Source organism: Aphelocoma coerulescens, chromosome 2, assembly GCF_041296385.1.
Source record: "Aphelocoma coerulescens isolate FSJ_1873_10779 chromosome 2, UR_Acoe_1.0, whole genome shotgun sequence".
NCBI classification, from domain to species: Eukaryota; Metazoa; Chordata; class Aves; order Passeriformes; family Corvidae; genus Aphelocoma; species Aphelocoma coerulescens.
In genome coordinates this window covers 105,010,655-105,025,801 of record NC_091015.1, presented here as the reverse complement: position 1 = coordinate 105,025,801, position 15,147 = coordinate 105,010,655, and the positions used below count along the sequence as shown (strand labels likewise).

At 37.7% G+C, this 15,147-nt stretch overlaps 1 protein-coding gene across 7 annotated transcripts in view; it reads right to left on the bottom strand.

Moving 5' to 3' along the window:
- Positions 1-15,147, bottom strand: part of TEX10 (testis expressed 10) — a 55,708-nt gene that overhangs the window by 15,602 nt on the left and 24,959 nt on the right. For all 7 annotated transcript variants that reach the window (XM_069004268.1, XM_069004266.1, XM_069004273.1 and 4 more), the window contains 2 exons: positions 2,145-2,233; positions 836-969 (listed from right to left, as the gene is read on the bottom strand). In XM_069004268.1, coding sequence (XP_068860369.1) covers positions 836-969; positions 2,145-2,233 — 223 coding nt within the window. The remainder of the gene's footprint in view (positions 1-835; positions 970-2,144; positions 2,234-15,147) is intronic.

Genomic DNA, 15,147 nt, shown 5'->3' with positions numbered 1-15,147 from the left:
TATCTCAGACTACCATCAGTTTCAGTACATTATCACTTAAACACTGTGAAGTAGGAAACATCTACTATATTGCTTTCTTGAATGAAAAGCATACAACTAAAACCTGTTTCACTCTTCTTTCTGAATTCAGGACCATGATTTCATAAATACTGTCAAACTGGCATGCCATTAAAACATGATTTCACACCCTTAAAGCGTTTTCTGGCAAGCTAAACAGTAAAAAGAGTTGATGCACAAAGACAGCTAATGCACCTGTTTTGAATAAAATCTGGTGGCTCAAATCCCTTTAGAACCAACAATAAAATTAAGCTTTCAGCTCTTATGATATTAGGTACTGAATTCAGAGTGAAGTTTCTAATCCCAGCATATTTTGGTTAACTAATCAGGAATTATTCTAAATAATGACCAATGCCAACTGAATATTGCTTCCAAGTTCAAATTTAATTTAATGCAAGTGCTTTTTAATTAATAGTGGCACTTACTCTCCAGGAAAACTCTTTATAATTAGTATTTTCACAATTAATTTGTTTTTGAAAGCCAAAACATATTGCTGGTCCTAATATTATTAGTGCTTAAGAATTTCCACCAAGGTTTCTACCAATCTTTTCCTTGAGTATTGCTTTGCATACTATGTGTCTGAACATTCAACTTTTAAAGCAGCTTCCTTCAAAATATGATCTGATGGCTGTAGAAAAATGTTGGCAGTTCGACAGCTTTTATATTTTTTGTTCTTTTTTCAACTCAAATCACGACAGGATTTAGGCGTCTATGGGAAAGGGATGGAGAGCACTCAGAGTTTGTATGCTGTCATTCAGAATTAGTGTTGATGTATTACCTCTGTCACAGCCCAGTGGTGTAAAAACTGGTCCAGATCAGTTAGGTAAAGACGGATAGGTGAAAGCTGTGTCTGGCTAATGTGTGGTTTTCCTCTAATGCCCTGGAGACTAGTCAGCTCCTCTCTTGAAAACCCTGGGGAAGAAGAAGCAGTACAACAGTATCACAAAACAAGCCAAACCGTGTTCTACTTTAACAGCATCTCTGACAAACACTGTCTTTTACATTATGTCAACATAACAATTTTTTCTTAAAAGCTCTTGCTTGGTATTATAAACGAAGTATATCAAAGTACAAATTTTGACTTTTGTCAGAAAACAAAAATATTTTTGAAACCCGATAATATTGTAATGTGGTGTAAAAACGTTTAAGAGGCCAGTGTTATGCTATTTCAATTTATGAATCTTTAAAAAAATAAAAATGAGTATAATGCAAAATACTTCATGTGTTCACAGTAACTCAGTAACCTCAGTAATAAATAATGTAACCTCAGGGTTAAAAAATATCATTTGGCTTATTATTTCTAGACAGGTATTAGATGTTTTAGCAAAACAGGATGACTTCTCCACAAGAGTTATTTGGGCTTTGCTTTCATTTTCTCTGTGATCAGTTCAGCACTCTTTTTACCATTTTAGGAACAAAAAGGTAATTTTTGAAAACAAAGTCGCTGAACATTATAAATAACCAAGGAGGTGAAGAAAACACACTGTTTTTTACCACAGCACAAGTTAGTGGAAGTTATTTCTTAGCAATATTACACCATTTTAACCACTGTAACTTCCCAAAGTTGCATCATCACAGAATACAACTATTTTTATAGCTGAGTAAGAATAGAGTAGCAGAAGTAGCTCTGCTCACATGCTGACCTTGGCCAGTTCATTTTAACGTACTTTGATTATTTTATTCTGATGGAATGCTTTTAATAGCGTAAGCACGTTCACAGGAAATCCCAGAGGCACTCATTTACATTGTTATGAGCCAATAAAAGACATTTACTTCAAGCTACTAGGAAAAACAATCTTGCTTATGTCATATGCTGAATTTAGGTTTTCCTCATACTTTCCTAGGAAAGTTGCTAGAATGAAGAAAAAGTATGCAAATATTCAGCCCAAATGGAAAAGTGTAAAAATAGAGTGCCAAAAATCAGATCAAGAGAATAAAAGGTATCTCATATCAAAAATATGTAACAAGATTAGAATTACTTTCAGGAAGTACTTAGTAAACCATTTATTCTAAATTAAATTCAGTAATTGACTATCAAAACAAATTTCATTTTGTTAATTCTGAATTATTACATTCATATAGATTACCTATAAGGGTTGAAAACAAGAAGCTGAAATAGTCCACATCATTCACTGAATTATCCTGCACTTGGCACTTCCAGCCTGCAAAGGATGATCTACACAAAACCAACAGCAGACAGTTTATTAAAAACCATATAATTAAGAATTCACAACCTACCTGCACAATAGAATCAATTAGCATGCCTAAATTGTTACAGTTTTAGCATTCCTGTTTCTAACTGCTGTTGTTAGAATAGCATTTTAAATAGCTCGAAAACCAGAACTGGCTCTTTTAAGGACAAGCCACACTGAACTTTGTACCCCAGCATGGGCTTAGGTTGCTAAGATGATTGAGTTACTGAGATAGCAACTTTTCATTAATACTGGTATAATCTTTAGTACAGTGATGACACAGTAAATTAAACTAATTTTATTTCCCTTACTTGGTAAAAGTCATTACATTACAAATGCCGGGCTATATTTTTAATTATATCCACTACTTTTAATACAGCTCTTTACATGAACAACAAACCCCATCTGAAAGCAGTCTCAGCATCTCTTTCAGAACTGCTGAAGCTATTAAACACAGCTAAGTTAAAAACTTGGTTGGAGATTAAGAACACAAAAAGGAGCAATACGCAAAGACAGGAGCAAACCCGTTATCAAAGCTGTCTGACACTTCCCTTCTCAAGGGCAATCTGGAACAAGTGGAGCACCAGCCTGCTTTGATGTCTCGAATTAGAAGCCAGTGCTTGTGGAAACTCAGAGCAAACAGACACCAGTGACCACTTAATGGCAGAGTCTGGTCCATGTGCCAGTGCTGAACCAGGAGGAAGCCAGGAGCTGGGAACAAGGACATCTCGCACATGCTTTCTCCTCAGAAGGCTGCAGCTCAGACCCACATCACATTATGCAAAAATGCGTATTATTCAAATTGCAGTGTATGCTGCTTTTGGCACTGGCACTACAGACTATGGATCTTTGCTGTAAGAGATTGCTGCTTTCCACTCTTACAAACTTGTGAAATTTCAGAGCTTCTGAATGCAATTTTCCAAGCCAACTATCTGCCTCAGATCATTTTTTTTCCCTAATTTCTCTCTGCCAACAGCCAAAATGGCTTAACTCATGGGTAACAAAATTCTGGAAAGCTTGTTATGCAGGATTTTTTTACAGCTCCATGCTTTGGGAGCAAAAATATCAAATTTGGAATACCTTTGTGCCAGGCATATACATTTTGCCACCCACGAAAATCCATCCATAATATTTCAGCATCCACAAAAATGACAGCTAGAATATGCATGTGTCTGGAGTTATTCAAAAAGAAAGGAGAAAAACCACAGAATTTCAGAATTTCTTTAAATTAAAGAAAAAATTCGGGATTCCATCAGACTACCATGTAGGATAGTTAATTCTAGGGGAGCAAAATATCATAGCTAGGTGAGAGAGCATGAAGTAAGGCTTTATTAAAGAAAGTTCTCACTTCATATTGAGTTCTTAACGCCTGGCAGTATGGATTTGCCGTATTTCAGGTGACATAGTGACTCTGCAGTGCAGGCAGCTCTGCACGCTTCCTTCTGGTTCCAAGGAGGCCAGGTCCCGCCCTGAGGCCTGGCTCACTACTTCCTTTTCTTAACCCATAGTCTCTCAATCTCTCTCCAGCCTTAAGGGTGCTACTTGACCTCCAAGTTCTCCTGAGACAAATCCCTTGGACATGGCAAATTGTCTTCTCCCAGGAGAATGGCGAATTTTTTCCATCCTTCCAAGGAGGTTCCAGTCCCATTCATTACAGCATGGAAGAGACTTCACGCATACTCAACTGAATCAGCAAGAGCTCTTGCCACTACTTCCCTACATAAGGTGGATATTCACACAGGAATCAGATCCATACACCAGAAGAGAGAGTGAAACCCTTGTCCTGTTCAGCACAGCAGAAGAATCTCCCTGAATCTGATGCAGAGGGACCATGAGTCTGACTCAAGGTCACTTGTTTTACCTAAATAAGCACTGAGGAGCATGGAGACAGATTCAAGAGAGTTTTGGACTTACTAGACACAGAAAGTCAAACTGTGATGCAACCACTGAGCAGAATGGTGGGAATGCAAGAGGTTGGGAGAGATAACGACAGATGAGAAGCTGCAAAGGTAGTTAGGCAAATGTGAAAATAAATAAATCTAGGAAAAGAGAAAGAAAGAACATGTGATAAGCCCCAATTCAGGGAGTAGGGACTTGCATGACAAATCTTGTTAGAATCTGGTTTAAAATAATCAAATAAAAAAATATTTTTCCATTTTGGAAAAATTCCATTTCCATATGCAACAGTTAGCAGATGCTTTGAATTCCTGACAATAGGACCAGTGCATGCAAGAATTTTACATAACCTCCAGAAGAGACTGAACAAAAAAGATTCACTGCAGTCTAGGAAGCACAAATTGCCATAGGTTCAGGAGATCCCTGGACAGGAGAAATAATTCTGAAGCTTATTGCTAAACATCTGGAAATCAAACACTTCATCAGTTTTGTTTACCCACCCATCTACAAACTCACAAACAGGACAAGCACATTAAGCATCCTAAGAGAACATCAGGCTAAGGGCTACTGATACAGACATAAGAGGAAGCAGAGAGAACCCTGGCAGTTCAGCCCTGGGAACGTGGAGGCTGCATAAGGCACAAACCCTTGACAGAGCTATTAAATGGTTTAATATAAGATTCATCTCTACAAGCAGAGCTACACTGAGTCACACACACACAAAAAATCAAGATTGCCAAATTCAGCTGCAGTTTACTTTGTTAGAAAGAGAAAGCTATTACATGCACAGAAGAAGCCTCAATGTTAAAAGAGCATTAAGGTTAAAAATAATCTAGCATTAAATTTAGAAAGTGACAGAGAAGGTTGCCTCTGATCTTCAGCTTGGCCTCTCTGTGCATAAACCTTAGAGTATGATAATATTATGTGTCATATTTTCTCTAAAAAAAAAAAAATCTATGTCTCATTCAAATCATAGATGAATGGATTAACCAGGATTACACCATGAAGGATAACATAGTCTGACCTGTCCCTGCCTTATTTATTGCATCACCTAGAATGTGCACAGTGTATGAAGCATAATTTAAAAAGTAGAAGTACTAGCTCACAATTTCAGGTAAGTTATAAGAGATGTGAGATACATACTTTTTAAAATTGGAGGACAGAAGTCAGTGGTAACACATTTTTTCAAGTATCATCAAATTTTTTTTTTTTTTTTTTTTTTTTTTACTTTTAGGACAGAATAAGCTCACATTATTCATACTGGAAGCTTCTCTCATCCCTTTTTTTCTGCTAGTTATCCCTATCCTGCAACAGCTCAACAGCGATTAAAAGACTAAAACACCACTGACAGCTGTGGAGAGATACAGCTTCAAGTATTTCTAAGAGCAGAACACAGACTCATCTGATCTCTACTTCTCCACTTGAACTTACAGTGAATTTGAGGTCAATTTTTTGTTTTAAAGATAGAAGATGTGAAGTATTCTAAAAAAACTGGAGCCCAAATGTTTCATACCGAATTCCTAAACTCATCAGGTACTTCTATGTACTTCTGTCTACGCCTTTTCCTTGCCTCAGTTCCACATCTTTCAACTGGGAAAAATATCATCTTCCCATCTCCTGCAGCTGTGAAAATTACTTGAGCACAACAAAAAACTTCCACGGGTGGGGGCAGGGGGAGGGAATCCCTTTGTTTTCCAAGTGGGACATAATAGAGAAAACATGGAGCCTCCTACTGAAAGAGGGCCAAAATGTAACACTAGGTAAACACTCCTTCAGTGCTCATGAGGTGCTCCATACAGAATGGAGGATGGAAAAATAACATGAAATCATGTAATTAAAAGGCCACATGAGAATCTCACAGATACAATAAATTACAACCAAAACCAATGTCTTTCTAATAACACAAACACAAGAAGAGCAGTGTTACAGCACAGAAGTTTGTTTAAATACAAGTTTAACCAGCTGTCATCACCTCAAATTACCTTAGAACCCAAGTGCCTATAATGTAGACACTTGTTAAAGCTGCTCAATTTTGAAGTTCACATTAAAGGAAATAAAAAATAAGATAAAGAACACAGAACAAGAGAGATTCAATTCTAGAACAGATGTTGATGTACTACAAGTACATCACTAATTATTTTTAAAATCTTTGCTTAATATATTAAGACTACCATGAATAATTAGGGACTGTGTGCACTTTTAAAATGCGTTTTCAAGATGCTTGTAAATTACATGTCAGACATCTGACTAAAAAAATTATCTGCTTTATATGTGGAAGACAGGTAATAAGCACATTATAACTTCTCTTTTTTGAATAAATTATTACTGACAATGGGAACCTGTTATCAAACTGCGTATGAGTGAGACCTCTCCAGTCAAATAGTCCAAACCCACATTAGCTATGAGGAATTACATGTTGTAATTTCCATAAGGTCACACACTCTCTGTGAGAACCTCTCTTCTGAGGTTTAGAATTGCACCTTTAGGTAACCTGCTCTGTACACCAAATGGTATTAAAAGAAAAGATGAATCTAATTAACTTAAAAATTACTGCTTCTCTTGTCATTAGCATAGCAAATATTTTTCAGTCAAAGCAAGTATGCACTGCATTCCTTTTATCACTTGCTGCAAACTTTTCTTTTAACTCCAGATGGATTTCACTACTTCAGTTCATGCTGTTGTTATTTTCAGGCTGGCTGTATCACACAGCTGCAAAATAAAACAACTGCAGCTTGTGCACAAGCAGTTATTTCTCAACTGCAGACTACTATCTCTGTGCCTCCTGACCTCAACTAGCTAGCAACTGATTTATGGTTCAGGTTTAAGGTGCTGATTTTGGCTTATACAGTCATAAGTAGTCTTTGGGTAATTTAGAGGTCCCTAGTAGAAGAACTCTGATGAACCTTGCTGCAGTAATTTTAGAAATTGTCCTTCCACTTGTCCTCCTGTAAAACACACTGTTCAAACTCCAGCTCAGACAGCAATGCATCTGTCTAGCACTTGCTAAGCAAGTTTTCCTTAGAATTTGGATTTGGCTTGGGTTTTGATTTTATTTTTTTTTAGCAATAAAATTGAAAAAAAGTGTGACTAATTTCAACCTCAAATTCAGTCTCCATATATTTTTAAAGCAAAACCTGATAAAGCAAATGAAAGATTCACAGTTCTTCTGAGGCATTAATAACTACCACCCTTTTGTTCATACATGTGAGGGTTGTAACATTCAAGAACTGCAATGTTAAGGGTTTCTGTTTTCTGTTCAAGGAAAATAAAATCCAATACCTCATAACTGGGAATATCCAGTGCAGAGCATTCCTGAATCTTTACAGAATTATTTGAATATTGGCAAGACAACAGCCTGAGATACAAAACTTGTACTGTAGTAAATGATCCTATTTTAAATTGATTTTATCAACCACTGATCACAGATTTAAACCAAGGCCTCCCACAACTGTTTTTTTTAATTCTAGGTTAAAAAATCATTGTAAAAGGAGTTTCCCCTCCATTTCTTTCACTGATACTTCAGTTCTGCACAGAACATTTAAACAGTCATACGCACAGTCAGTAGCTGATTCACTCATTTCCTGAAGAAAAACCTAACTGCATTCTAGGCCTCAACTCTGTGAAAATTTAATACAATTTAATAAAATTTAATAAAATTTTTAAGTACACATCCTCAAAATAGTTCAATGACTAAGTCACTGTGTTAGGAAATAGGAAATCAATCTCCCCTTCAGATGAAGACAGTGAACACAGACTTTCCACAACCTCAGCAAGTGCTTTAACCACCAAGATACTATTAATAATTTATTATTAAATTGTCGTTCAAACACATCAGGAACAGAAAACTTCTTGAGATTCTGTACACCCAGCAGAAAATCACTGCACAAGAATAGCCTTAGCCTGCTTGATTGCCATAGGACAGCAGCTACAGGGACTCTACCCATTTCTAATCACTGAAGAAACTGTGCTGGTTCTCCTCAAGATGACCTGTTGAAACTTCAGCTGTACAAAATATTATGGAACGCAACAAACCAGAAGGGAATTGCCAGGATGAGATGGCATTCACCTTGCAAAAGAACTCCATGGCAAAGCAAGGATGGACTGAACTAGCAGCTGTGAGCAACCTGATATCTGAGAACTTCCCTTACACCTGCAAGAGTATGGAGTGACAAAAGCTGTGATATTTTTGGGGGTTTTTAGTTGGTTTTTTTTGGTGTGGGGTTTTTTTTGGTGGGTTTTTTTTTTTTGAGCTGGTCGTTATGCTTTATTTTTAAAAATAGGTTCCATATAACTAAGGTCTGTAACATCAGTGCCTGCACTAGGCAAATTAATACACACAGTAACAATAGATGAAATGAGCTGACACGTGAACACCTGTGTCATGCTGGGGAACAGACAGAATGGTTTCTGGAAGAACAATTTTTGCATTATGCATCTCTTAGAAATCTTGTTAATGGTAGCTGCACATGAATATGGAAGACCCTGTAATACTGAGGAAAAAACATTCTAGAAATCTAAGCAACCCCAGGGCAGCAACAAAGGTCCTTACATCAAGAGATAATTGGTTTAAAGGCAGGAGATGGTGGGTAGAACTGAACAGCTCATACGGCGGAAGACAGACATCACTGGAGGTTCATGTTCACTGGGCCACAGTGACTACTGAGGACCAACCCAGAAAGAGAGATGACAAAAGTCCACAAGCATTTGCATTATTTAGTATACAAAAGTACTTAGAAGTATAAGTTAATCAAGGCTACCCTGATTTTTTTTGCCTCTTGACAAAGCAATTCGGTCACTTTATCTACCTAACAGTGAAGATGACACACCAGCACCTCCCACATTCAGTTGTTCTGCAGCTCATCAGGATACAGCTGAGCAGCTCTTTTGGCGCAGCCAAGAGTTCAGTTAAGGCCTTGGAAACATGAGAAGCAAAGTGGTTCTTCCACAATAGCCAAAATAATCACACTGCTACCAAGGAGCATAAGGAATTGTTTCCACTGCATGAAACAGGGCTGAGTTTTCTTTCACAATCCAGGACCACAGATACATAGGACAGCACCCCTCTACCATTTCCAAATCTTCCACTGTAATCAACTAGACATTGTATTGAGAAAGAAATCTTTACTGATACACAGAGAGATGTAGCGAAAAGGCTTCCTTGCTTCTTTTGACTTCCTATTTTTATGACCTGTGCTACCTATGATCTCTCAACACAGCAAGTTTAACATCAGCCCAGAGTTTATCTATCAACACAGAACTGTCCAGCTACTGATCAGTAGGCATCAGAAGTGGGAGACTTCCACACAGATACTGCAGCATCCTTCCCTTATTTCTAGAAGACCCACTCAAATCCTTCCTCACACTGCCTGGGGGTCACTGTCTGAGCCCAGAAACACTGCTCTGCTAATAAAATCATGTTCGGACAACACTGTACAGGTGTTTCTTCTAGCCAGCCTTCTCACAGGACTGTTATGAACTCTTGATGTCTTCGAGCCAGCCAGCTGTGTAATGATTGCTGCATTGTCTGACTGCCATTTAAAATCACGCTTACATGTAAAAACACCTGTCAAATACGAGGTAATGGATCACTTATGGAATTACCTATAAGCATGGAAGGTATGTTACAATACATCCCAAACACTCCCAAACTGTCATTGTCAGGAACTGTGTGTGTATAAGCAACATAACACACTGAAAGGAGCAAAATCACATGCAAGTACCACACCACAACTGTTGCACCTCTATGAAGAAAAATCTACATTTTCTCCCAGTGTAGGCGTGTACTTGCACTTTGGTAAAACATGTTCTTTTAAAACATTAAAAAGTCCTGTGCCAATATTTATCTGAGCTTTGGCACAGTTTATTCCTGTTCAGATTCAATGAAAAATAATTTCTGTCAGATTGAAATTCAATTGCAATAAAGTATAAACTCATGCCCTGCATCAACTTAATCAAATCAGTTCTGAGTTCCATTGCTAATGAGGATCAGCACTCTCAGTTTTCATATCAGTTCTGAAAAAGACAGGAAACCATGACTGTCACAAAGTGATGCTGAAATTGCTAAAAAAAAAACCTCAAAAACCCCCCAAAATTTGAATCTTGGAATACTTCCCCAACCATATACCCATCTCATCATTTGGACCAACTTAGTTCCAGGTAGCACAGGGCCTGAATGTAAGCTCCAAGAGCAAGTGAGGGGTTTTTATGCTCCTTTTCCTCCAACAGGTTACCATGTGTAGGCATTGGTTTGTTAGTGTGAGTTTTTTGTTTTAACTTTCATTACGTCTTTTGAAGGATCAAGTCTTTCCATTTGAAAATGTGGCAAAATACAACAAACATCTGAAAGGAATTACCAGGGATTTGAGGAAAAATATGAAGCCTATTTTAAGAAAACAACAATTTAAGCTATGCATTGTTAAAAGTAAGCCTGTCAGCTGCTCATTTGCTCCAGAGCTGCAGAGGTTGTCTGAAAAAAAGCACTGCTTTCACATTATAAATGGGAGCACAAATCAGAAGAAACATTCACTAATGAGCAAACGGCATTTACTGGACGGCGGCAATTGCAGTGCAGCAACACAATTCTTTTCCCTTTGATTAGGAACATCATACTACAACCGACCTGGGGAAAAATTTAGGGGCTGTGTCCTTAAACACAAGCTTGGACTTCTCACTCTTTCAAGTCCTAGACATTTACAAAACAGTGAGCAAAAAAAAAAGGAAATTTGTTGACCAGATGTGGATGAAGGAATGCACTGTAACCCACCCCAGGGTTTGATTCTCAAGAACTACAGATCCTTTCTCATCTTGCAGCAAGGAAAACAGATCACTTTTTTACCCTTCATCCTCAGTGGTACCCCAACAGGGAAAAGCCAGCATTTTGAAAGCACATTCTAATGTTTAGTTTAATATTAGTTTATTCAATAGTGAGTTAAGCACTTTTGTTACCTTCCTCCTTTATTTTTGTTTCTAAATTGAGGGGTGTAAAAATACAGCCAGAAAAGGCACTTCAGTGAACACAAACCTATTGTTGCATTTTTCTTAGCAACCCATTCGTAACTACTATACCTCTCTATACATGTATGATTTTTGACTTAGTCTCCAAGATGTTCTGAGCTGCCTTTCCATTACATACCATTTGTAATGAATTGAGAGTTTCCTCTTTTTTGTGTTATTCATTTAATATGAATTTAGCTCATTTTAGCAAAACTTTCATTTTGCTGATGTCTTTTTAAAATAAATATACTGTTCTGGTATATTTTTTACACTTTATTTGCATGAGACTTATTGTATTCAGTTGCTCTATCAGTATTGCTAACCACAATAACAGGTTATAATATCATCTCCAAGTTCTCTCCAGGCTGCAAAAACTTTGGGGGAATGTGCTATTTTTCTTTTTCTTGACTACAATTATGCATTCAATAATTCTTTTATCAAGTAGTATAGAGGGTCTTCGTTAGCTACGCTTTGCATTCTCACTGTGCCTTCTCATGCTGTACTAGCAAAGGTTGCAGATAAAATAACTAGGATGGCTAAATAAAGAAAAAGTAGCAATTTAATTACAAAGGAAGTATCTATAAAAAACTCTATTATAACTCCAAAACATCTCTCAGGAATATATTTGATGACACAGAATTTTACACCTTATAGCAAACAAATGTTAAAACATCCATCTCAGCTCTTGCTAAGCACCAGATTCCAGAGAATAGCAGGAACCAACAGGCATGCCTGGATGCTTGATGAGATGCCAGCTGAGCTCCCCCATTATTGTCTGGAAAGCAGCAGAATATTTTAAAGGCCCTACCTCTTAAGAGGAGAGTCCATTTACAGTTACATCAAGCAGAACACAAGTTACCCCCAGGGTTATCTCAAACCTGTGAAAACTTGCAACTCCCACACAATTTATGCCAGAGAACACTCAGCTTTTATTTATATGGTCCTCACTCTTCTCCTTTTCTACAGCAACAGAAACAACTCTTGGCAAGACCCCAGCAGGGAAGGAGTCCCACAAGAACAAGAAATGGCTGTTTGAAGCCATTGGAGATCACATTTATGGACACTCTACTTCAAGAGAGAATTGCCATAAATTAACTCCCATTGTTTTTTATCTAGACAGTGAAATATTATCTGTCCAACTCTCTATTACAGTGAAATAATTTCCAGACACACTGTTCCAATGGATAAAAAGTACTAAAACAACCATAACTATTATGCATAAATAAGGCACATAAATAAATCGCATTTCAGTTTCCTTATTTGTACTTCAAGGAATGAGAGGAGACAGCAAAATTTTCCCGTAAAGTCAGCAATCTAACTTCCTAATTTACATAATCTGCATTTCTTAATCCACAATTCACATAATAGAATACATAACAGTAAATACTCAGATTATACATTACTAATCTTAAACATAGCACCATATACAAAACGGAAGGAAAAAAGAGAAATCTGTTTGCAAGAGTATCTGACCCTCAATCACCACAAAGTCACTGAGTGGCAGCCAAAAACGCTGAGCCTGGCAAATGGGTTTCTCTGCAACTGTAACAGTACTGAGTTTGGTATGTGAACAGCAGACCTCCACTTTGTCAGGCAAACAAAATAACCTACCTTATACAAGAAGGTACATTAACAACATTTAATACATTTCCATATTTGACAAAAATATTTGCTTCAGTCTTCCAAAAAAGTGCTCAAAAAATAAGCATATGCCTCACTAGTCCTTTAAAACCAGTCTGAAGCAGCCCTTCTGCCCTATTAATGCAGAAAGTAGGCATAGGGAGATTACACCAAAAATTTTTCCAGCTTTACCTCCAATACTGCTAAAGTTTATTACCTTAGCCCCTATCAGACCATCAATGATTTATATATTTCTTCACTTCCTGGAGAGAACTGTCTACCTATCCATATCCATGGCCTCAAGGAATTACCAGAACTCCACTGTCAAGGCAAACCTAAGACTGGAACTTCAAGCCAAAGACCTACTCATGTCATATATTATATACTCCAAACCAACACTTAAACCATTCACCCCTAACTAGCAGAGAACTACTATTTGATTATTTAACAGTTATTCCAATAAATCATGAATGAAAAATAAACACTGAAGTTAATTCTTCTGGAAATGTGGCACACTGCACCAAGATGAACTTTCTATCTCAACATATCAAAGTGGTACCACCTAAAGATCACAAAAAAATCCATCCAGTAGATTTGATGCAAAATACTTTCTAAAATACTAGCCAGACCCTTCAATTTTTCTCCATAAATATAAGCTCATCAGAGGCTTAAATCAGAGGCCAACTCGGAGAACTCATTTCCTGTCAAGAAGTTGCTCCCTCTCATTTCTTAGGCAGAAGTGAGAGACTTTTCATTTATGTTGCTCCACACCTTTCCTCACCTGTTTCTGTATGACTTATACCCCAAAACCCTGGCACACTTCCATAACCTGCCTGGATTTATTGAAGCTACTTAGATCTCAGATCCCATACAGTCATACAGTAGGCACAAGGCAGGCATTTGAGGAGAAGAGCAGGGAAATTAAGCCACTACACCACCTTCTAATCCTCAGTTTCACCTGAAACTCACCAGCTGTAGCCATCCCAGTGACCTCAACACCAGCAATGTCTGTTCACTGGCAACAGAGATAGATCATGATCAATTAGTGTAAATCTGGCCATGTTCATACCAGCATCCAAAATGGGGTGGCTGCATTTCAGCTTTTTTTCAGAACAGTCCTTGGCCTTAGCCAGCTTCAGTGAATGTAGACCAAAATCACTACAGAAACCACTCTAATAATTTAACAGTATAGTAACTGTTAGTTACCCCAAGACAGTAACCAACCTCCCAGGATGAGAAACCTTCCCATTCTATATGGAAATACTGTCAGCACCATCTTAATTCTCAGCACACAGAGCTCCCCTGGTGGTCTCCTACAGACCACTTGGGTATTCAGTTCACCATTGCAAAAATAAAAAGTGAAACTATTGAATATTTTCAAAATTCACTTCTAATAAATAAAAAAAGTCTGAAAGGTAACACACAATTATAACTTAATGTTGCCACCTGATACCATCACAGGGCTGTGCTTTGAGCCATCCGGATACATTTACTATTAAGTTTTATTGTTTACACACACACAAAAAAACCCTACGAGTTCCTTGAGTTTCTAATGATTGTTCAGGGAATTGCAAGTTTTATTATCATCCAAAGGTACTCTCAGCTCACCTTAATGTAGCTGCTCCCTTACAAATACACATGGCTCCATACGTTCACTCTTGGATGCAAGTAAAAACAGCCATTCTCTGCCAGTCAAAACAGCGTGAGAATAAAGGCTATTGAAGAATTAAGACCAAGTACCAAACCCTCTGACACTCCTGAACGCAATATATTTAAAGCCTGACAGACAAGCAGATTCCATAGGAGAAGAGAAATTTAGGGAGAATCTCCCCTCAGCACAGAGAACGGGAATGTACAAGAAGAGAAACAGCGCCATCTACTGACAGCACCGGGGTACTCATAAATGACAGCTCCTGATGAATGGGACAGTTTCTCCATGCAAGTCATAATCTAAAGGTACAGAAAATGTTCCACGAACCAAGCTGCGGCACAAAAATGTGGAATTATCTAAGTTTTTTTATAGCACCATTTATTTGACAAACTTGGAAGTTTAACTCTGAGCACCACAAGAACTGTAAATGATGACCAGGAGTTAGCCAGTCCCTCTACTTCTTCAAGGCTTTGCCCTCTGCCATCCATGTCCAAACGGATTGCCTGATACTAAGTTATTTCCAGTGAAGTATATTTGTATCCCCTTGCTACACAGCCTATTCCAGTATGCATCTCTGCTTTCGTAAAATGTTGCTAGCACTCAAACCAAACATTCTCTTGACATTTAAGGTCTGTATTTTTAATCCTGCTAAAACTGCACTCTTCAACAGCCTTTCACACAACTGACTGTGACTTCTTCCCAGCCTTATCTTATCAGTCATTCCCCATTATCACAATT